General features: G+C 35.9%; 1 protein-coding gene, 1 long non-coding RNA gene and 1 pseudogene across 2 annotated transcripts; all 3 read left to right on the top strand.

Annotated features, from left to right (window-relative positions):
• Positions 1–4336: 4336 nt before the first annotated feature.
• Positions 4337–7038, top strand: LOC137743437 (receptor-like protein 2; annotated as a pseudogene).
• Positions 7039–11580: 4542 nt separating this feature from the next.
• Positions 11581–12976, top strand: LOC137742817 (receptor-like protein 2). Its single transcript, XM_068482768.1, has 2 exons — positions 11581–12267; positions 12584–12976. The coding sequence occupies exons 1-2, from the start codon at positions 11581–11583 to the stop codon at positions 12974–12976; spliced, it is 1080 nt and encodes a 359-aa protein (XP_068338869.1).
• Positions 12977–17307: 4331 nt separating this feature from the next.
• On the top strand, positions 17308–18853 carry LOC137741528 (uncharacterized). Its single transcript, XR_011069313.1, has 3 exons — positions 17308–17384; positions 17851–17959; positions 18178–18853. It is a non-coding gene; the product is annotated as an uncharacterized lncRNA (long non-coding RNA).
• Positions 18854–23713: the final 4860 nt, after the last annotated feature.

The following is a 23713-nucleotide window of genomic DNA, read 5'->3' as shown; positions in this document are numbered from 1 at the left end:
CAAAAAAGAGAAAAAAAATGTTCGCACAACTAACAAAGTTAACTATCCTCCAAAGAATACAATCAAAGTAATTACTAATTATGGCAATCCTCAATAAAAGCATCTCGAATTAGGTCTGGTGAGTCTTCAAACCACACAATCTCGAATTTGGTCTTTGCTTGTTGCTCGCACATATATATAAAATATATGCAGTTACAGTAAGCAATAACTTATTCTCTTTCATTATTCTCTTCATTATATCTTATTTGTTTAATAAACATCCATCATTGCTTTTATACGATTGTGTTGAATTTTATGCCTTGTTGGGTAGTTGGGAATGGAAGGAATCATTCTAAAGAGGAAATCTCTCTTCGACGTTTTGAAGGGTTTGCAATGCGATGATATTTTTTATGCTCATTTGGTGCTTAAAATTGATTAGATTGGATTGGACAAGATTTAAGCTCAAATGAAAGGTAAAGTGAATGATTTTACATTTTTAAGAGATTAGACAAACTTATTTCATTTTCGTCCTGCCATTCCTAGGGAATTGAAAGTGATCAAATAAAACTGAAGTCTTTTAGTCGTTGAGGGGTTCTAAAATCTCTCTTTAGCGTATTGAAGGGTTATGAAACCTCTCTTTGGCGTATTGAAGGGTTTGGAAAAAAGTACCTTAATGTGCTGTCATGATTGTTTGCCAGTTTTCTTAGCAAACCAAGTCTTTGTTTTTTTTTTTTTATTTGGTTGAGAAAATACAATATTCATTGAAGAAGAGAAAAATGTACAAAGCATAGAGGATATGGTGCATAATGGGCATAGATAAAAATCTAGTCGGGGATTTCAACCCGAACAAAAGGAGAAATAGTGTCTCGCACAACTAACAAAGTTAACTATCCTCCAAAGAGTACAATCAAAGTAATTACTAATTATGGCAATCCTCAATAAAAAGCATCTCGAATTAAATCCGATGAATCTTCAAACCACACCATCTCGAATTAGGTCTTTGCTTTTTTTTTTTTTTTTTTTTTTTTGGGAAACTAGGTCTTTGCTTTTTGCTCACACATATATATAAAATATATGCAGTTACGGTAAGCAATATCTTATTCTCTTGCGTTATTCTCTTCATTATATCTTATTTGTTTAATAAACATCCATCATTGCTTTTATACGATTGTTTTGAATTTTATGCCTTGTTGGGAATGGAAGTAATCATTCTTAAGAGGAAATCTCTCTTCGACGTATTGGAGGGTTTGCAATGCGATGATAATTTTTATGCTCATTTGGTGCTTAAGATTGATTAGATTGGATTGGACATGATTTAAGCTCAAATGAAAGGTAGAGTGAATGATTTTACATTTTTAAGAGATTAGAAAAACTTATTTCATTTTCGTCCTGCCATTCCTCTGGAATTGAAAGTGATGATTTTTCTTAATTAGAAACTTATCTCTTCTACTTTCACTTTCGACTGGTTACTACAATTTGCATGCATTCTTGTAGAGACGTCGTATCTTTTATTTTCTTGCATGCCGTGTATGCTACTAAATAGTATTAAAATGAAAACCAACACAATAAATTGATATTGAATTCGCAATTTACACGAGTTAAACTTAAAATATCATACTTACAAATGAGAAAAAATATGATTAGTTACATAGTACCAGTGGCAAAACAACTTCTTAATCTCCAGCTGTGTTTAGTTGTTTTAGTCATGACCTACGGAGGTCTTCGCTTTTTCGTTTCTTTTATGCCATGAAAGTCTCTTCAAACGTAAATAGGGGTTTGGATAATTCTAAGCAAAAATAAAATAAATAATAATAATTAAAAATAAAATAAAATAAAATCAGCTGCGTACTTTTGGTTGCTCCCACACATATGTGTGTGCCGACTTGTTAGCTATAAGCAACCAAACTGAATGCACCTCTTTTGTGCATTTGAGTAGTTCTGTTAATTGTTGTCATTGGAACGGCATCACTTGTAATCGGAACAGTTGGATAACTCATTTGGTCTTACTCTTCAAAGGACTCAAAGAAAATTGTTATATTGATGACAAATATTTAAGAGAACTATTATTGACATTGTAAAAATATAATTTGCACTCCTTACAAGAGTATATATTTTTTTAAAATATAAGAACTTTAAAGTGCATAATTTGTTGTAGGCCTAATTTACTAAATCATATAAAGGACAGAGAGGGGGTGCGGCACATTGCGAGAAAGAGAGAGATGTGTAATTGTGAGGCGTGTGTTATCTCACCCCATTGTGCATTTATTTATAGTAGTAGGGAATGTTAAATCCTTAGCCTAATAGAATTACAACTCTAATAAGATAATATCTAACCCTAGGGAATATTACAAGATATCCCTAGATATAGATTTACACAATCAGATTCTTAATCTAATATGATTGCAACATAATTAAATTTTTTAGAGTGCCAATAATAATTCTCATAGTTAATTAAAAATTAATATATGGAGAACAAATATAAACTTAAAAATAAAAAAACAATTTCCCCGTCTTTCACCTTGAAACCATATTTGCCGATTTTACCCTAGTTTCATTTAGCTATTTCCATGGACCATTCTAAATGACCAATTTTCCATTATAGTTTACCCACATTTCACATAAATTGCATAAAAAAAATAAATTAAAATGTTATTTTCCCACCCACTATTATTTCTAAAATAACCTTTAATATATATATACGCTATAATATATCCCTTCCTCATCGCTTGCACTTGCAAAAAAACTGAAATTAAATGATTAAACACCTTCGAAAACGAGTCTGAAATTTGAGAGAGAGGACATTAACATAAATGAAATGATGGTGTTATAGATGGAGGAAGAAAGAAGTGATAGAGAGGTAGAGACAAGTCCAGGGAGAGAAAATAAAGGGGAGGGAAGAAAAGGACTACTAGCATGATTAGAGACGAGCCAAAGCGGATTTTCTCACTCTTCTTGTCTTTTCAGTTTCAGTTTTTTCCAAGTTTGAAAATGGAGCGTGAGAACGAAATTTTGAGAATATGCTCTATTGGGTTATTTTCAATCAAAGTTGGTTCAATTATCAAATTCACATTCTCCACAATTGAGGGCATATTTTTCAAGATAATCCGACCCGACGTCTCTCAATTCAACTCAAGGGATGATGAGCAGAGAGATTTTTTCTTTTTTCTTTTTTCTTTTTTGTGCTGGTCCTTGTTGTTATTTTATAAAAGGGTAAAATTGATACTAAATTTTTTATTAAAAAATAGGATGAATTAATAAAACGGTGAGGTGGATTTACCACCTCACATTCCGGTCATTAAATATGTATTTGTTATTTTTCTTTTCTTGTACATATATTTTACAATGGTTGGATGAAATGTAGGGAAACATGACGTAAGTAGCGGCATTGGTCATTTACAATAGTTTGGAAGAAAAAAAAAAAAAATTAGCGAAACGTTCTTTTATTTATTATTTTTATGAAACCTTTACCTTTTAAACGGAGAAGATGGACGGTGGCCGGGACATCTTAGACATCAGTCTGGTGCTCAAAAAAAAAAAAAAAAAAAGGAAAAAAACCGTCAACCATTGTTTAAAAGAATAGTGGTTACGTTTATAGTTGATAAAGACCAAGTAATAATACATTAATTTTTATAAAAACTGTTATTAGCATTTTAAACATTTCATTCTACACTCACAAGTGTATTTTTTTTTAATTATAAAAATTTTGGGCTTAAATGTTAAAATAATCCTCATGTTTTAGTCATTGGGTCAATTTAGTTCAAGTGTTTTCAAGCTCAATTGAAGATAGAGGTGAATAACTTTTCATTTTCAGGGGATTACACTGGGATTAGTCATAAAATAAACTTGTCCCCTTAGTCATACAATTTTTTTGGGAATTGAAGGTGATTGGTTTTCTCAATAAGAAAACCTTCACATTTAACACATTTTTTTTCCCTTCTTGCTTTGACATACCTTGATATAATGGAGTCATAAAGAATGCTGGAGTAGAAGAAATCTTTTACTACAATTTAACCCATTTCAGCTCATAAACCTTTCTCTTTACTACAATCTAGCCCATTTCAATGGAGAAGAAGGAACGCATATTTGGTTTTCTTTATGTGATTTCAAATTTGAAACTTTGTCCCTTTTCACTGTGGAAAATCTCTCTCACATATTGAAGGGTTTGGAAAATGTACATGAACGTGCGGTCAAGGTTGTTTGCAATGAAATACTGACTTTTATGCTCGTTTTCATGTGCGGCCCCCCTCTCGAGTCCATGACCACACACACAACAAAATAATACATAGCCACCTTTGGTTGCCCCTATATAAATGATATATTGCAGACTTGTTATTGCAAGAATATCTAAGTTAAAAAAATGGCTCATGACTTCCTCCTTGTCTTCTTATTCTCTTTCATAATATCTACAACAAATATTCATGCAAGCAACAACACAGAATGCACCACTGTCATGACCTTTGCCCGCACTCTATCTTCTCCTCCTGTAAATTGGAGTACTTCTGTTGATTGTTGTCGTTGGAATGGCATCATTTGTAATCAGGAGGGTTGGGTCACTCATTTGCTCTTACCCTCCAAAGGGCTCAAAGGAGGTATGTTTGTCTCATCACTTGCAAATCTCACATATCTCACTCACTTGAACCTTTCCCACAATTCACTTTATGGCACACTTGAAACCAAATTCTTCTCGTCCTTGAATCACCTCAAGATCATTGATTTGAGCTATAACCTTCTTTCTGGAGAGATACCATTTTCTCTACTACCCAAAAATATTCAGACAATAGATTTGTCAAGCAATCACTTCCATGGTGCAATTCCCTCTTCTTTTCTCCAACAAGCTTGGAATTTGACTAGTTTCAATGTCAGCAACAACACCTTCTCTGGGTATATCCCTACATCTATTTGTCTCCGATCATCTCCTTCCATAAGAGTATTGGATTTTTCCTCCAATGAATTTAGTGGCAAATTTTCTCGTGGGCTCGGGGGGTGTTCCAAACTGCAGATTCTTCGTGCTGGTCACAATTATTTGTCAGGATCACTTCCGGAAGACATCTATAATGCTACCAAACTTGAGGAACTTGTATTACCTCTCAATTCACTAAATGGAGCCATTAGTGAAAGAATTGCCAACCTCACCTACCTCACAATCCTTGACCTATATTTTAATTATTTGAGTGGTGTGATCCCTCTCAATTTTGGGAAGCTCTCCAAGTTGAAATTCATGAATTTTGATTCCAACAACTTAGAAGGTAAGTTGCCCTCATCTTTGATGAATTGCACAAACCTTGTAGAACTACATTTGGGATTCAACAACTTGGAAGGAGACCTCACCACGCCTAATTTCTCCAAACTTAGCCACCTTAGTAAACTTGACCTAATTTGGAATAACTTCACTGGTATCTTGCCAATAAGCCTTTATTCATGCAGGTCCCTAAAAACAATCCGTTTGAGTAACAATCGTTATTTAGAAGGACAAATACAACCTGAGATTCTTTCACTGAAATCCTTGTCCTTCCTCTCGATTGGTTATCTACAATTGACCAATGTCACAGGGGCAATGAAGATATTAAGCCGTTGCAGAAGTCTTCGCACACTCATGTTTAGCGGTTCGTTTGACAGTGAAGCAATGCCAACTGATGATGACATGGTTGATTTTCACGGATTCCAAGATCTTCATTTCTTGAGTTTGGCTTCATGTAGGCTCACTGGTCAGATACCTGGTTGGTTATCAAACCTAAAGAATCTAGAGGTGTTGTTTTAGGTATGAATCAAATCACAGGGTCAATTCCAAGTAGGTTGGGGAATCTTCCAAAACTCTTTTTTATGGATTTGGCAGACAATATGATTTCAGGTAATCTTCCCAAACAACTTTGTAGATTACCAAGGTTGGTGGCGAATGCATCTTCAATAGGCAGTTATGAATTCGAACTTCCCATCTTTAACTATGCATATAAAAAGGCAGATGTTTTACCTCGTGGAATGTCTAACCTTGGAGGTAGGATAGACCTATCAGTAAATAACATTAATGGTAGTATACCTACTGAGATCGGCCAATTGCAGTTTCTTAGAAATTTGTTTCTTAACCACAACAACTTCTCCGGCAACATTCCAAACCAAATATCTAACCTAAAAAATTTAGAGGCTTTGGACCTCTCCATGAATCATTTGGCTGGAAAAATCCCATGGTCCATGACGAGCCTTAATTTCTTGAGCAGTTTTAATGTCTCGTACAATAATCTTCAAGGAACAATACCGACAGGCACGCAGCTCCAGAGCTTTGCTGCTTCTGCATTTGAGGGGAACCCTAAACTCTGTGGTGCTCCACTTCCAAATGAGTGCAGAGAAATTGATGCAGATAACAAGAATAACGTCGACCAAGATGTGGACAACAAAGGTGATGAGCTTCCCTGGTTTTATTTTTTTGCAACCCTAGGTTTCATTGTCGGATTTTGGGGAGTTTGTGGTTCTTTACTTCTTAAGAAGACATGGAGGTACGCGTATTTTCAGTTTCTGGATAATGTACAAGATTTGGTCTATGTGAAGATGGCAATATGCATGCGCAAGATGAAGAGAAGGATTAGGGACTAGATTCTATGTTTTACTATATATTTTTTCAGTTTCAATAAAACTCTATGGATACACAAAATTTACATATATTTGCTGACCCACTCTCGAATGGAAGTCCTACCACTGTATGCAGATGTAAGCATCTGTATTAGGGAGTTAATCAGTAAGTGTGTAATGTTCGTGTACGAAAATAGCATCCCTCTTTCAGTTTTTATTTTTGTTGTTTGTATGTTTTCATTCTGATGTAATCTTTGTTCTTATATTATAGTGCAATAAACCTATTTGGTCACACAAAATTTGGCACATTCGTTGACTCACTTTTTAATGCATGTGTTTGTTACCCCATTGTATGTGTCTATATGAGTCTCACGTGTATTAGAGAATGTGTCAACAAATGTATCACTTCGTTGTTCAAATAGCATCACCATTATTAATTTATGCTTCAAGTTTCACCATGATGTAAGTCGAATGTCAATGAGAAGATACTCATTATGTGTTGGCAAATTTGGTCTCAAAAGAATAGTTTAATCTTCCAGAGAAACCCCTCCTAACACAATGATTGCAATTAACAATGTGAAGCAGTTTTTGTATGAATTATAAGATATCTAAAAGTTTTTATTTTGGCACAACGATTGGGACCGCATTGTATTTTACAATGCTATTTAGTATTTCGGTTTAGTGATATCCCTCTTCACTTATAACTGAAAAGTCTCAATTCGAATTTTGTGGATGATATGTTCGATACCAATTTATTGCACCACCCCTTAGTGTAGTAACGTTTATATAATCATGATTTTACAAGGTTCTCACCTTCCTCGCAGTGTCTACTGTTATTCATAATATTTTTTTTGGGCAACCACTTATTCATAATGTTTAAGATCTTATGCATAAGTTGCAAATTACTCAATTTATTGAGAAACAAATATAGTTATAAGATAAACTTGTTTCAATTGGTAATGACAAAAATTTCACTTGTATTTAATTTACTAATATTCTTGTAACAGTTTCTTTAAAACTTTTATACGGCTGTAGGAAGTTAGAGATCATTCTTTGTAATTTTAGTTGAGATTTCCATTTTCAAGAACAATTCCTTTAAGTTTCAGTCTCTCGTTCGTAATTTAGCATCCAAACCAAAATAAATTGAATACATTGTTTTTCTTTTCAGATCTCTCATTATTATTACATTTAATAGGTGTTGTTGATATGATGTTGATCTGTCATTAGTGCCATTACATTTCATAAATATTTTTTTGAAGCGTAGGAGATTTATGAATTAAGCTTAAGTAGTACTCACATAAATAACGAATTCGACACATAATTATTATTCATTCTATACTCACTCTATTGTGAGAAGAATTACAAGAAATCATTCAGTAACACTTGTTACAAAGCAAGTAGCATTTCCTATTGGTATAAGGCTCTACGCACATAATAGAGGTTGAATAGCAGGATTTAGATCCAATCTCAACTATTTGACCCAAATTTATTACAAGAAGTATAGCCCAATGGGCCTTATTATATTCTCAAGAAGACCCAAAAACAAGGGGCTGCGGCCACGTCTCCGATCAGTCCCCACCGTCAGGAGCTGCGCCTCTTTTGCATTCGATTTGGAACTTGCCTTCTACATCAGGAATTTTGGGTTTGAAAGGCTGTTCTTTGGTTGAAAGCATGGGTGTTGAAGTTGTGGGATTTTAGGTGATCAAGATCCATTATTTCTATTTTTTCAGGCACCGTATAATTTTCTGACCTTATTAGCAAATCCCATTTGTGTGAGAGTTGCTGTGAACACACATTTGGTTTAATTCATGTGATTTCAAATTTTGAACGTTGTCCCCTTTCATGGATGTTATCGTTAGATAATATCCTGGTTCTTTTATTTTTCAAGCAATATGGAGTTTTAATGTCATCTGCAATTCCCGTTGGATAACCATTTAGTTTTGGGGAATGAGTGGTTTTAACACTCCCTGTTTTACCTTTGTATTCCTCTGCTTAGAACCCTAATGGGAAATCATTTTTTGTTACCATCCTTCATTGCTTTTATACCTCGACTCGGGAGGGGCTCCACCTGATTTCTTTGGCTTTTTGCGTTGTTGGGTAGTTTGGAAAGGAAGAATGAGTTGCTGTTCGAAAAAATTCACTTAATAACTGAAAAGCCGGAGATGGTGAATCAAGCGATCGAGAGGTCTGCTTGAGGAGTTCCCGTTCGTGGCGCTAATTGACATAGAGGTGTTGATCTAGGTGGCGTTCTGCCTCCGGCGTCGAAGAATAGGGACACTACAAATCAATGTGGACGGAGCTCTACGTCGTGATGCGTTGAATTGTACTCGATGGCAAGTTTGCTTTGCAAGATGTCATTTACTTTTGTTTTTCACTGTGGAAAATGTCTGTGCCGCATTCAAGGTTTTGCAAAAATGTATATTAATGTGCAATATTCGCTTTTTGGTGCACTTGAAATTAAATTATTCTCGTCCTTGAATCGCATCGAGATCCTTAATTTGAGCTATTACCTTCTTTTTGGAGAGATACTATTTTCTCTACCACCAAAAGATGTCCAAACAATAGATTTGTCAAACAATCACTTCCATGGTGCAATTCCATCTTCTTTCTTCCAACAAGCTTGGAATTTGACTAGTTTCAATGTCAGCAACCACACCTTCTTTGGGTATATCCCTTCATCTATTTGTCTCCGATCCTCTCCTCCCATAAGAGTATTGGAAATTTCCCTCCAATGAATTTTGTGGAAATTTTTAGTTCAGTTGTAATCTATTTTTGCTGTATTAGAGTTGAGTTTTATTGGTTGGTATGTAGCCTCTTATTTGGTTGGTTGTCGTCTAATTATTGTAACGTATGCCCTCAAGATTAATAGTTATCCTTCTGACATGAAGGGGTGCATTTAATGGTTGTATTTTATGTGTGATACTATCACCCTGTAATTATATTGTTATGATTTTCAGAATGCTGGCTTTTACCATAGCCATGGGGTCATGACCAAAGCGACAAATGTTGCTGCTACGAACAATGTTAAAGCACTCGAAGCAGTTCTTCATGAAGGGGTTTGTTACATGACTGCGCATTGTTAACTTCTCCATATAGCATCTGCATTCTAAATTTTGTTATTTTTTTCTTTAGGTCGAGAAATTTATGTCCCTCTGGAAAGGCCGGCAAATGAGTACGGAGGGACGTATAAGAAACCCGACAAATGAGTAGGGATGGATGTATAAGAAACCCAGATGAGAAGCCATTGGTGGTTGTGGAAGCACCTGTGGTAGAGACAGCCCCAAAGTCTAATGCAAAACAAGTTGAGGAAGATACCAAATATAAATCAACTGCTCCAAAAGCTACTGATATTGACGTGGCAGACAAGGAAATATTTGTTTCTGAAAAGGAGACCCCAAAAGAAAAGAAAATTGATCCGCTAAGTTGAAGGAGATGAAAGGAGAAGAGGAGATTGAAAAAAATAAGCTGCCCTTGGAGAGGAAGAAGAAGGCAGATAAAGATAGACCTAAAGCAGCTATTAGATCTCGAAAGGAAACCTAGAAGAAGCTGAAGGAAACTCTCTTTCAATGGAGAAGAAACACACACTTGGATTGTCATTAAGTGATTTCAAATTTTGAACGTTGTCCCCTTTTCATGCATGTTATCTAAGAGAATATCCTAGTGCTGTTATTTTTCAAGCAATGTTGAGTTTTAATGTCATCTGGAATCCTTCGGGACCGTTGGTGAACCATTTCGTTTAGAGAATATCCTGGTTCTGTTTTACCTCTTGCATTCTTCTGTTTGGAACCCTGATGGGAAATCTTTTTTTGCTTAGTAACCATCCTTCATTGCTTTTATACGATTGTGAGGAATTTCATGCTTCGACTCAGGAGGAGCTCCACTTGTTTTCTATGGCTTGTTGGGTAGTTTGGAAAGGAAGAAATGAGTTGCTGTCCGAAAAGAATTCCCTTAATAACTGAATAAGCTGGAGATGGTGAATCAAGCGATCCAGGGGTCTGCTTGAGGACTTCCAGTTGGTGGCAGTGAGCGACATAGAGGTGTTGATCTAGGTTAGGTGGCATTTGGCCTCCGGCGTTGGCGACTCAGGACACTACAAAGTCAATGTGGACGGAGCTCTACGTCGAGGTGGAGTGATACGTAGTTTGTTTTGCAGAGTCATGTACGTCATTCGGTTGTGTGCGGTCAAGGTTGTTTGCCAATTCTCGAGTCCACGATCAACAGAGGTCATCGCCGTTTGGTTTCTTTCATACCGTGTAAGGTAAAAAAAAAAAAAAAAAAAAAAACAAAATTAATCACCACACACACAAAAAGAGCATGCTTCGTTGCATACCTTTGGTTGCTTTTATATATATGTACATATGCAGACCTGTTACTCTAAGCAATATCTAAGTTTGAAAAATGCCTCATGGCTTCCTCCTCGTCTTCTTATTCTTTTTCATTATATCTACAACAAATATTCATGCAAACAACCAAATTGAATGCACCTCTCTTATGGCCTTCGCCCGCACTCTATCTTCTCCTCCCGTAAATTGGTGCAATTCTGTTGATCGTTGTTATTGGAACGGCATCACTTGTAATCAAGAGGGTTGGGTCACTCATTTGCTCTTACCCTCCAAAGGGCTCAAAGGAGGTATGTTTGTCTCATCACTTGCAAATCTCACACATCTCACCCACTTGAACCTTTCCCACAATTCACTTTATGGCACACTTGAAACCAAATTCTTCTCGTCCTTGAATCACCTCAAGATCCTTGATTTGAGCTATAACCTTCTTTCTGGAGAGATACCATTTTCTCTACTACCCAAAAATATTCAGACAATAGATTTGTCAAGCAATCACTTCCATGGTGCAATTCCCTGTTCTTTTTTCCAACAAGCTTGGAGTTTGACAAGTTTCAATGTCAGCAACAACACCTTCTTTGGGTATATCCCTTCATTTATTTGTTTTCGATCATCTTATTCCATAAGAGTATTGGATTTTTCCTCCAATGAATTTAGTGGCAACATTTCTCGTGGGCTGGGGGGGGGGGGTGGTGTTCCAATGTCAAGATCACTTCCGGAAGACATCTATAATTCACTAAATGGAGCCATTAGTGAAAGAATTGCCAACCTCGCCAACCTCACTATCCTTGACCTCTATTTTAATTATTTGAGTGGTGTGATACCTCTCAATTTCGGGAAGCTCTTGAAGTTGAAATTTATGGCTCTTGATTTTAATAGCTTACAAGGTAATTTGCCTCTATCTTTGATGAATTGCACAAACCTCCTAGAAATACATTTGGGATTCAACTACTTGAAAGGAGACCTCACCACTCCTAATTTCCCCAAACTCAGCCACCTTAGTAAACTTGACCTAATGAAGAATAACTTCACCGGTATCTTGCCGACGAGCCTTTACTCATGCTGGTCACTAAAAGAAATTCGGTTGAGTAGAAATCCTTATCTAGAAGGACAAATACAACCTAAGATTTGTTCATTGAAATCCTTGTCCTTCCTCTCGCTTGGTTTTATACAGTTGACGAATTTCACAGGGGCAATGAAGATGCTAATGGGTTGCAAAAGTCTTCATACACTTCTCCTTACCGGTTCATTTTACCACAAGACAGAGCTAACTGATGATGACATGGTTGATTTTCATGGATTCCAAAATCTTCGTGTCTTGAGTTTGCAAAGTTGTGGGCTCACTGGTCAGTTACCTGGTTGGTTATCAAACCTAAAGAATTTAGAGGTATTGTATCTAAGTGGTAATCAAATCACAGGGTCAATTCCAAGTTGGTTGGGGACTCTTCCAAAACTCTCTTTAATGGATATGTCAGACAATTAGATTTGAGGTGAATTTCCAAAGCAACTTTGTAGATTACCAGGGTTAATGGTGGACAATGCATCTTAAGTAGACAATTATGAATTTGAACTTCCCTTCTTGGGACGCGTAATAAAAAAATCCAATATTTTTTCCGCATAGATTGTCTTTTTATCAAGGAATGATAAACCTAGCGGCCAATAACATTAGTGGTGTTATATCTTTTGAGATCGGTCAATTATAGCTTATTCGTGAGTTGCATTTTGACGGCAACAACTTCTCTAACCTAAGGTATTTAGAGCTTTTGAACCTCTCCATGAATCATTTGTCCAGAAAACTTCCCTTGTCAATAACGAGCCTTCATTTCTTGAAAGAATTTGATGTCTCATATAATAATCTGAAAGGAAAAATACCGACGAGCACGCAGCTCCATAGCTTCAACGCTTCTGTATTTGAGGGGAACCTTCAACTTTGTGGCGCTCCACTTCCAAATGAGTGCAAGGACATTGATGCGGATAATGAACGTGATGAACTTCCCTGGTTTTATATTTTTGCAGCCTTAGGCTTCATTGTCGGATTTTGGGGAGTTTGCGGTTCTTTAGTTCTTAACAAGACATGGAGGTATGCGTATTTTTGATTCTTGGATAGTGTACAAGATTCATTCTATGTGAAGATGACAGTGTGCATGGCCAGGATGAAAAAAAGGATTAGGGACTAGATTGTAATTTTCATTATGTATTTTCATTTTAAATAAAACAATTTGGATATACGAAATCTACCCACTTGCTAACACATTGTCTAGTAGAGGTGGGCCTTATCATGTATTAAACAGTGTTAATTTTGTGTATTCAAATAGTACGACTTTTTTTGTTTTTTTTGTTTGTTTTATCCTGATGTAAGGTTTGTTCTAATATATATGACAATACAATAAAACTATTTGGACACACTATATTAATATTCTTGTTGACACACTTTTTAGTTTTTACTTTTGGTGCATGTGAGCTCTACCATTGTATGTGGGTTTCTGTTATATTAAAGTGTGTGTCAACAAAAATGTCAATTTTTGTGTCCAAGTAGCCGGAGTAGGGTTCTTTCTCCTTCTAATCTCTCTCCCCTTCCCTCCTCTCCTATTTGAAAAGTTACGACTAAGTCACGTTAACATCTTGTGTTAACGTTTTATTTATAGAAAGACAGAGAAGACAATGTGAGAAGAGGAGAGGAAAGGAGATTGAATAAGGAGGGGAGAGATTTGTACTCCTAGTAGCCTCAACAATAGTATTATCTTCTTTCAAGTTTCGTCATGGTGGTGGCCTAGTGGTAAATGTTGGATTGTGATGCTTCCTTCAAATTAAAAACTAGAGGTTTTAGGTTCGAAACCCACTGTTAGGCTGGAAGCCAGACTTGTGGCCAAGGGGATGCTGAAATGCCTCTGTGAGTTTTCGCCACCCTTGGAAGGGGTGGATAACCGTGGCTTGCCACCAGTTGTTATATATATATATATTATATATATAACCAAATGTCAAATCTGAGTATTTTTTTTATATGAACAATTAACAATGTTCGTAAAATGACGACAATTAACATTGTGAAACAGTTTTTATATGAACTTTGGAAATATACAAAATTCGTCATGACAAAAGTTTTACTTGTATTTGATTTGCTAACCATCTAGTAACAGTTACTTTAAATTTCAGTCTCTTGATCGTGATTTAGCATCCAAATCAAAATAAATTGAATACTTATTTTTTTTCGTTCTTGTCTCATTAGTATTTCATATTTGATAGATTTTGTTCATATGAAATCGATATTTCGCATCAATAATATGGCGTTGATTTCGATACCAATATTGCCCTTCAAGCCATTGGAGTCAATCCGTGTCCCCTTGTTTATTATATCATATCACCCTTTTGATTTCAATCAAATGGCATTAACCAACCCCCTCCACTCCTCTTACAAACAAACAAACAAAACCACATAAACCTGTGCAAGTGCAAACTGAGCTAAGTTTTGTGAACCCCAAAGCCCACCAAAAGGGAGAAGCAAACATTTTTCCTATCAAATCAAACACACAGCCTTGTGCAGTTTGCGCAGGGGCCATGGCTGCCACTAGTGTGTGCAGACAGCATCTTGTTATGAACCCAAAATATAACTGAGATTTTATGCTTTAGTTTTAGGGAATTTTAATTGGCACTCTAAAAATATCATTTTACGCTTCAATTTTTTTACAATTAGAAAGAAAAATATAACTATAATGAGTGTAGAATGAGATTTTAAGAATGCTAATAACAACTTCCTGATTTTATTGTGAGGAATTGTTAAATATGCCAGCTGGCATTTAAAAGTGTAGAGTCTGTATAAAAGGAGCCTAGCTCCCATAAATGGATCAGATTAGTTTTATTTTACAAATGAAATCAAATACAAAAATGTGGACCTCTGCTCTGCTCTCTTCATTCGTTTAGCCATGATTCTGAAAATTGGAGTGCCATATTCCGTTTACTTTTGTTTGGTATAATTGCATACTATATTGTTCATCATGATATCACCTGTATTGTCTGCTTGAATGATGAATTTGGGTGGGTAAATTGATATCTTGTGGGAATATTTGTGAAGAAGGATTTGTGTGCATCAAAACTGTTCGATGAAATTTCTATGAGACAGAATCCAGACCATGTATCATTGATACTGTTCTTAAGAGGAACTCTGTTCAATCAGATTGGAAGGCTTATTATAAGACATGCGGAACTAGGGAATACAGATATGATTGTGGCACTCTCTTCTCAAGGCAGGACAATTTTATCACTCATAAGGATAGTGAGCCCAGAAGAGTGGGATGCATTCAATGAAGTTCTTCGAAATTGCTTAAGTTTGTTAGCCATGGAAGCTGCCAGTGAATTGCTTAAGTTGATGACAAATAATGGCGGAGTAGGGATTGTCAGGATAGTCCAATCTGCTTGTGCAATAGGTGAAGACATTGAGAATGAGGTATGCGAGCTCACTATTTTAAATCGAAAGGTAGCAATGGTTCTTCGAAAGTCGCTGCCTGCTGCTTTTAGCATCAATTCAAGTAGCCAATTTTGTTTGGATATTCGAAGGCAATTGGAGAATGACTCAATCTGTGGTAAGTGAAGGGGGTGAACTGCAGCCTATTAGGCCATTGCCTTGGTACCTTCTGAATTTAGCTTAGCATTCAAACTATTCTCGCATGCAACTGAGGAAGAACCAAACACTTGAGAGCTTTCATGAGTTCTTAAAACTTGAAAATGAGATTGGAAACATCACAAGATAGTAGGTTGTACACATGGTACCTCCACTATTCCTTGATGTATGTCCAAATCATTTTGTACTTGATACATGTGCTACACGACCAGATTCGAAAACATTCCAATTGCTTGAGGTTATCCATCAATCAATAAAACCAGGATCCCTACCTGATGGATTGGTTATAACTAATGATCTTGATGTCCAAAGATGTAATTTACTCACCCATCAAACAAAAAAAAAAATGTGCACAGCCATCTTGATAGTCACTAATCATGAAGCTCAGCACTTTCCTAGTTGTGGGGCACAGTCTACTGCTGCTGAAATATGACCTGAAATGGAGCCACCCATCAGCCAAGATTTCTTTGATTGTGTTCTATGTGATTGCCCTTGCAGTGGTGAAGGTACCATTGGCAAGGCTCCTGATATGTGGAGGAAATGGCATGCTGGATTGGGCAATGGGGTTCATCCTTTACAGATTCAGACAGCTATGTGAGGTATATTGCTGTTTAAAGTTGGCAGAAGAATGGCACACTCTACTTGCTCTCGAAATTCAGTTGAAAATGAAGTTGTGGTTGAAAAATTTATATTGAATCATGATAGACCTGGTATTCACTTGACTGGGTTGTTGGAGCAAATATACAATGGTTTTGGTTGAATTGATTAGAATAGAAAGGAAGTCTTCATCAACAAAAAGGGCTTTGTGTACTGGTATTCCATTTGGTAGCGAGGGATTTGGCTTTGAGTTGGACAAAAATGGTGTTGACAGTAACATCAAATATTTGGTCAAAATTTATCCGATGCTTAAAACGGAAAACATTGTTGATATGCAGGACTTGAGTTTGTTGTGAATTTGGCAAATCACTTAAATGCTACTCCCGCAGACACCAAAGGCAAGGACACCAATTGCTCTCACTCGAATGCTGTCTCGGCTTGCACCACCACTCTTACCTCTATTATTCTGATTGACAAGTTTCCTGACTTAGTCCCTGGGCAGATGGTTGCACCCTTGCTGATTGTGAGTCTATGCAAGAAAGCAAAAGAAAGTGGCAACTCAGATTTTGGGTTCGCCCATTCTAAGCTTCCCCAATTATTTGAATTTTGTTGTTCAAACAAGATGTTTGTAGAAATGTGGGCTTGCCAATATGGGATCATGGTGCCCCTGCTACATCTTGGGTTCTTTCTGCTGAGAAATCCCCTCAGTTAATGTTTGATATTGTGTTTGGTCATAAATTTGAGCTATTCCATGACTGTATAAGTGGGGGCGTCCACTTCACTGGATAGTTTTTGTGTAGTGAGGAATCTAATTCTGAAATGGAGGATACACCACCTACTACGGCAACTACTTCGGTTGATAAGGGAAATGCAAAGATGGATGGTACTGAGATAGCGAAGAAATCTAGTAAATCTGAGCAAAAGGAAGCTAGTAGCGAAGATGATAATGGTGAATCAAAGGGTGAAGAGTTTGGTGATTATCAGTTGTTGGCTGGGGATGATAGCAGTGGAGTTTTGGAAATGTTTAGCAAGGTGGCCTGCAAATGGAAGTTACCTGCAGGAACCAAAATACACCCAATATTTCAAGCTAGCTGCTAATATTTTTCATTAATTTTTTTTTAGTTTATTGTTAGGAATTGTTAATTATGCCAGCTGGCTTTTAAAAGTGTAGAGTCTGTACAAAAGGAGCCCAGCTCCCAGAAATGAATCAGATCAGTTTTTACAAAACAAATCAAATACAAAAATATTAAGCTCTGCTCTTCTCTCTTCCTTCCTTCCCTCGAGTTCTTCAGGTGCGAACATATCTTTCTTTTGAGGCAATTTATGATTATTGAGCATAAATCATGTTTTTTTCCCTTTCCATTGCCCAGGTTCTTGTAATTTTGATTACCCATTTGGTTGAATTGTGGATTGGATAAGCTGAAATGACAGACAAGAAAAAGGTTGGATAAGTTGAATGTGTGATGGTTTTAATCAGTTATTTATTTATGTATTACATGTATTAAACTAGACGTAGTTGAAGTGCCAAGAGTTATTTAACTTGGGTCCGTTCAACAACCATTTCGCTTTTAGTTTTTTAACTTTTTGGTGCTTGAGATAAAGGAAAGTATAAGGGGGAAAGGAGGGATGAAGAATCATGGTAAGAGGGAGGAAGAAACAAAGAAGAATGAATGAAAATGAAATCTTGAGAGTGAAATTAACTTATTTTTGTATCTGATGATCTGCTATGTAATCACTGGATTACTCTCCTTGATACAGCTTCAGGAATATGCCATTTAACTCAAGCTATAAAGGGAGATGTTGATGATATGCTTAAAGGAGTGGCAGATAAACTTTTATTGAAGAAGTAAAGCGTGTTCTCGAGATGGTACTTCAAAACTTGTATTAACTTTTCTTAACCTAACCCTTCCTTTTATAGAGAATTATGAAGTTCATATTTTTGGACCGTTTGAAATAATTTATCACGTAAAACTGACACATGAATGTAAGGTCACGTCGAATAGGTTTTGCCTTATTTGTTCGTGGAAGAAGATGAAGAGATGAGATGTTTCTAAGTTGTCATTCTTGGTTTTCCATTTATTGTAGGCTAGACGCGCATCATAGAGAAGGGAGGTTCTCCATACAAATGTTCTCACCCCTCCAGTGGTGAAGGAGTCAATCCTAGCTGATCTGAAAGCAGTTGTTCAGGGTGGATACCCGCATGTTTAACTAAATAGTTTTTGCTCTGTGTTGCGCTTGAGCAAATCAAAATGTACATGTATTAATTAATATATTGCTGCTTCAAATTGTCTAGGCTGAGCGCTGTAGGATTTCTGTAGGACATCCGGAAGTATTGACAAGTGATCCTGATGTAATTGCAGCATGGAGTATTAATATTGTGTCTATACCTCTTTTATTTATCCAAGCATCCGTCCTTTGATTGAAGCGAAACCTTATCTTAAGTTTTCACTAATGGTTCTTCCAGTATCACAGGAAACTTTGGGTTCCAGCCATGTTCTCATGGTGATATCCTAGGCGCAAATCTTGGTAAAGGGATTAATTACCAGGGAGAAGCTTGGAGATCTGGTTGATTCGGTACTGTCTTTCCACTTATACTGAACTCTCGCTCAATTTTATAGTTCATTGGTCTTATGCAACTTCTTACTTAAGACGGGTTCTTTCGTTTTCTTCATGATTAGGTATCCACTCATCCATCAAGAATAAAACACTCACACTTTTTAAGTGTTTGATCCTTACCGTAGGAAAAGATCCACAAGCTCAAGATTTGCTTTTTACCATGTTACTTTCTAATACCATACTCTCAATGTAATATTTGAACATGATGTGTATCACTGAATTTTTATCGTAGCCTGAAGAATCTTGGAAACTGGGAACACGGTACAAAGTTTTATCTGTGCAGTGTTGGTGATGTGCGTGTAAACTGGACCCCTGTTACCAAAAATGGAGCTCGATCTGGAAAACTACTTTTTTTTTTTTTTTTAATTTTTAATTTTATCAAATTACTATAAACACCATACATGAGACACATTGGTACTTCTTGTACAGTTCCTGATACCTTTCCAGTATTTTTGTAAGTAGAACAATTGGATCTGGAATCGTATTCCATTCTTACATGTTAGAGCAGTATAGAACTGTATTGTTAAGTTGCAAGCACTTATTACACGTTTGTTAAAGAGTTTGAGTATTTATATTCATGTTTAACTCTTAATACGTCTTTAGCATGGCATTTCTGATGCTCAAATTTACATTGGTTCAAATAGGAGAAATTAACCCTACGAAGAAGGGGAAACTTGCAGTTGAGCTCATTCTTCATCTGTAAGTTTTCTAAATGGGGAACAATCTAACATCACCGTTCATGGGATCTGAATGAATATTGAGGTCGCATTTTTGTAGCCCAAAAGCCGGAGGTTTTCTCCTAAAAAGCAAGCATACGTTGCTTCGAAGTTTGACTTGCTTTTGTAAGTTCAACGGTGTACATTTTTCATTTCCTTACATTGTTTGAAATTAGAATTGTACATTTTTTGTTGTATTATCTGTACAGTTATTTTTTTGAACAAAATCTATACAATTATTAAGAGGTCCTAATTTGTCGACTATCGGCTGTGAAATCCCAGGTGGGCTGAGAAAAAGTGTGAAAAATAATGGGCAAAAAGAAATTATGCTGAGAAAATTACACCAAATGCAGGACCTTATTAGTACAAAATCTGAATATAGATGCAGTTTACAAACTTTCCAACTAACAAAACAACACAAAACAAATGAAACTATCTTTTTGCTCTTGTGGGTACCGAAAATAGCCATCTGTTTATTCATTTCAATAATCTTTAAATTCTATGGTATGAAACCTTCGAATATTCAACCATATCCACAAGCTGAACAAACACATTTTGCTCCGCGGGAGCATCTCTTATCGCATCATTTCAAGCTATCTATTTATTCATTTCAATTTAATTATTGTTATTACTTTATCCATGTTAATCTGGTTGGTGTTAGAAACTGACACGAGTTATCAATTTGACTTGCTTCAGGAGCGTGAAAAGAAGGCAAAGAAGTCATCATCTGCAACAGAGTCCAAGTCCGAGGAACCGATAGAACCTGTTGCTGAGGTTGCAAAACCAGAAAAGGTTGAAGCTCCTGTCCCGGCAAAGGCGAAGGCACAAAAGGATAATATTCTGAGGAACAGAGGTCAAGCTAGAGGTTCAGAAGCACTACTGAAAGACATCCTGAAGAGGAAAAAGTCGAGTACTAACTATCGGCTATGAGCTGCTTGGTAAGCTCATATTCATATGTATTTTACATCAAATTCACTTGTCTTTTCTTAGTTAGTTCCTTATATTTTTGAGTTATTTACTTTATTTTTGTGTTTTGTAGGATTTGTCAAGTAAAGAAAAGAAAAATAGCACAAATGGAATTTTAAGTAACAAATTAGTCAAAACTGCCTGTGCAGGTTAGCTGACTTTGGAAGCAAGTTGTGGACAGCTCATAATGAATTAGAGAATGAGCCTTATATGCTTAGAAAGCTACAGATGTCTATTTTCTGGAGCATTTCACGGATTGTTAATATCATTTGTCTAGAAGAAGTTATGATCGTTTTAACACTGAAAGGTTCCCAAGAGGTTGAGCAGTTTGTAACTGACAAGAAAACATTGAAAGCAATAAATCCAATAAAATTAACAGCCAAAACTGATGTAGCCAAGAACAAGCCAGCTAACACCTATTCAAATATCAGAGGAAATGGAAAATTAAGTGAGAGTAATGGGAATAAAGGCTGTCCAAAGAGTTACAATTGTTTTAGTATTTCCTCTCATTTATTGTCATACTAAATGGCTGTTAGTGGGGTGAGTTATAGTGAAAAAACTGTGGCATCAGAAAAGAAGAAAAGGGCTGCAGATTGCAGGGAAAAGAGTGGAAAAAAAAGGTGAAAAAAAAAGATAGAAAAAAAGGAAGAAAAGTAAGGAAAAAAGGCAAGGCTGCTGCGTTGGGGAAGGAAGGAGAGGAAGGAGGAAATCTTGGCATTCTCTTCTTTCGGTTTTATCTTCTCAAACTCATGTCTTTCTTTTGGTTTAATTTGAAAATTCTGTGTAACTAATTTTTAGTAGTTAGGGGCTGTTTTGAAGCTCCGAATATGATTGCAAGTTTGTTATGACATTTCGTTTGAATTACTTTTATGAATGGATGAAAATTGGTTTCCTACTTGTCTCATTGATCAATTCTCTATGTGTTTTCTACGGATGCATACTTAGTAAGCATATCTATGATTCTAATGCTATGAATATGTGTGTGCCTGCCCTTGTCGAATGAGGACCTACATATGTTCTAGAGTAGTACTTGTTAATTGCGATTAACATGTGAATCAATTTTTAGGATAAGCAAGACAACGCTAGTACTTACGATGCCTTGTGATGACTCAAACTCTTTTCGTTCTTAATGATTTCTACTTGTTAAATCTATGAACACAACATTCTAGATTGCATGTTAGGGACTAAGTTAAGTTGAAAACGCCATTCTCTTAACATACTACATAAGAAAGAGTCATAGATTGAGTTGTAACATTGAGCCAACTTGGGTATCTTCATCCAAAAATAAAAGGATTTTGAATGAAACATAACATGTTTGCATGATTATTTGGTGGTGGATAGCAATTCCCCTAACTCGTTTTTCTTAATTTGTGAACTACTTAAAAATCTGTTTCTGTTCTGTTTTTGTTCGATTTAATTTAAATAGCAAATCAACTCCAAAAATCCCAAAAATTTGTGTCAGTGTAGCTCTGTGTGTCTAGTATCTTCATATAAAATTTCGTAGACTTTAGATAAGTGTAAGTCAGTCTAATAATTATTTTTCTGTGGCTGGTCAGTAGGGACAACAGACCAGTTTTTGTGACATTTTAAGTAGTTAGATAAAACAATCTTCTACGGGAAAGACTCTTATTTTCATATGCTACAATTGACAAATCTTATTGTTAATAAGGAAAATTAATAGGACATTTGTGTGCTACTTTGTGGTGTGCTTTTAATCCTATCACTGCTCCTGCTGCTGAGTAGTTGTGTTGTTTCTAGTACTTGGTTACTACTATCTGTTGGAGCAATATTAGAAAATATGAAAAATAACAATATAATTCCAATGATAATAATCATAAAGAAATTCACAACATCAATTATACATGAGATTAATATAAACAACTAAAGAGAATGTTAAAAAAACTGACAAACTTGGAGATTGAGACTTGCATAAATGCAATGTCCTAAAGACAGAATTTCGCCCATATTCTTGTACTTGTAGTTCGGTAGGCGTCCGTCTCCCATGATTCAACAATCTATAATCCAAAGTCAAAGCACTTCAATCATCGGACTCGGGCAAACTTCATATATTCCATATTCTCAAGATACGACTCGGAATTTGACTAACCAAGACTAAAAGACCTTAGAGAAAAACTCTTCTCTTAATTCTCTAGACATGTGGGATGTTTGAGTTTATATAGAACTCAAGTCAACCTTTTTGAAACATTATGACCGTTGCCTAAAGTTCCAACAAATAGACGCAACTCATGAATTTGAATTCAACTATGACACATGACTTTTATTTTTCATTCATATAAAAATTAAATATTATAATATTAATTATAATATATAATTTCCAACAATCCCCTACATGAATGAAAAATTAGGAAGAATTTGAGAGTACAGGCGGACAAGAGATGCATCGGGAGAGGTGTCTTTTGGACTTGAGCCTATCCTAGTGAATACTTATCGGATTTACTTGGTGACACAGTGAATATATAATCTTGAACTATTCACCGCAGTAGTAAACCGAGACAATAAGCAACACACATCACTAATCCTAATATATTCTGGTTCATACGGTTATGTTCATTTTGGTCTTGAACAAATCCCGGATTCATGAGAGCTTTAGAGAATTTAGCCATCTCATACTCATAGAAGCGACCCACTTCTACTCTCACATAGGTGACCACTGATTAAGAATAGTCTGCTCTATTCCTCTTATTTATAAGATATCACTGTCATTAAGTATAAATATACAACATAAAACGTTTGCAGACAACACACTTCTTCCACCATAGGAATGAGGTAAATAGTGTGTTAACTTCTTTGAACCATGCCCAACCAGTTTGCCTATTGAACTTAGACCATGGGATCTCCAATCAACTAAGTTAGGTTTCCGTTCGGTTGATTCATTAGTTATATTGGCTTTAGCCTCATTCCCCTCGATGATCAACTTACTCTCTAGTCAAACCTTTAATAATTGGATCCACTACTAGGTTGACTATTTTTAATGGTGTGCACAATCCACCTTATGAAATTATATTTCATACGAGAGTAGTTGTTTATAACGTCAAGTCCTCAAAAGTATTTATATGTTGGGACTTTTGTAAGTAATTTGCTAACACTTGGGCACACTCTCCCACATTTAAGGAATTTGTAGGAAGGTCTCTAACCTCTTTATACCTTAAAAAATTTCTCATTTCAAGAGCTGACATTTTGATTGTCTCATTCAATTAACAAATTATTTTCCCTTCTTCTTTAGTAAATCTCATATATCAAAAGATAGCTAAGTTATCCCCACAATCCCCTTCCATTGTGGTTGCTTTTAACACTATCAATAA

Source organism: Pyrus communis, chromosome 8 (assembly GCF_963583255.1).
Source record: "Pyrus communis chromosome 8, drPyrComm1.1, whole genome shotgun sequence".
Classification (NCBI taxonomy): Eukaryota; Viridiplantae; Streptophyta; class Magnoliopsida; order Rosales; family Rosaceae; genus Pyrus; species Pyrus communis.
Note: the sequence above shows the minus strand (reverse complement) of the source record. Positions and strands in the feature narration are given on the sequence as shown.

Excerpts from the sequence above, each read along its gene's own strand:
- LOC137742817 (XM_068482768.1), top strand. The coding sequence starts at position 11,581 with ATGTCAAGATCACTTCCGGAAGACATCTATAATTCACTAAATGGAGCC. Across the intron at positions 12,268-12,583 it reads CAAACCTAAAGAATTTAGAG|CTTATTCGTGAGTTGCATTT; the intron begins GTATTGTATCTA and ends GGTCAATTATAG.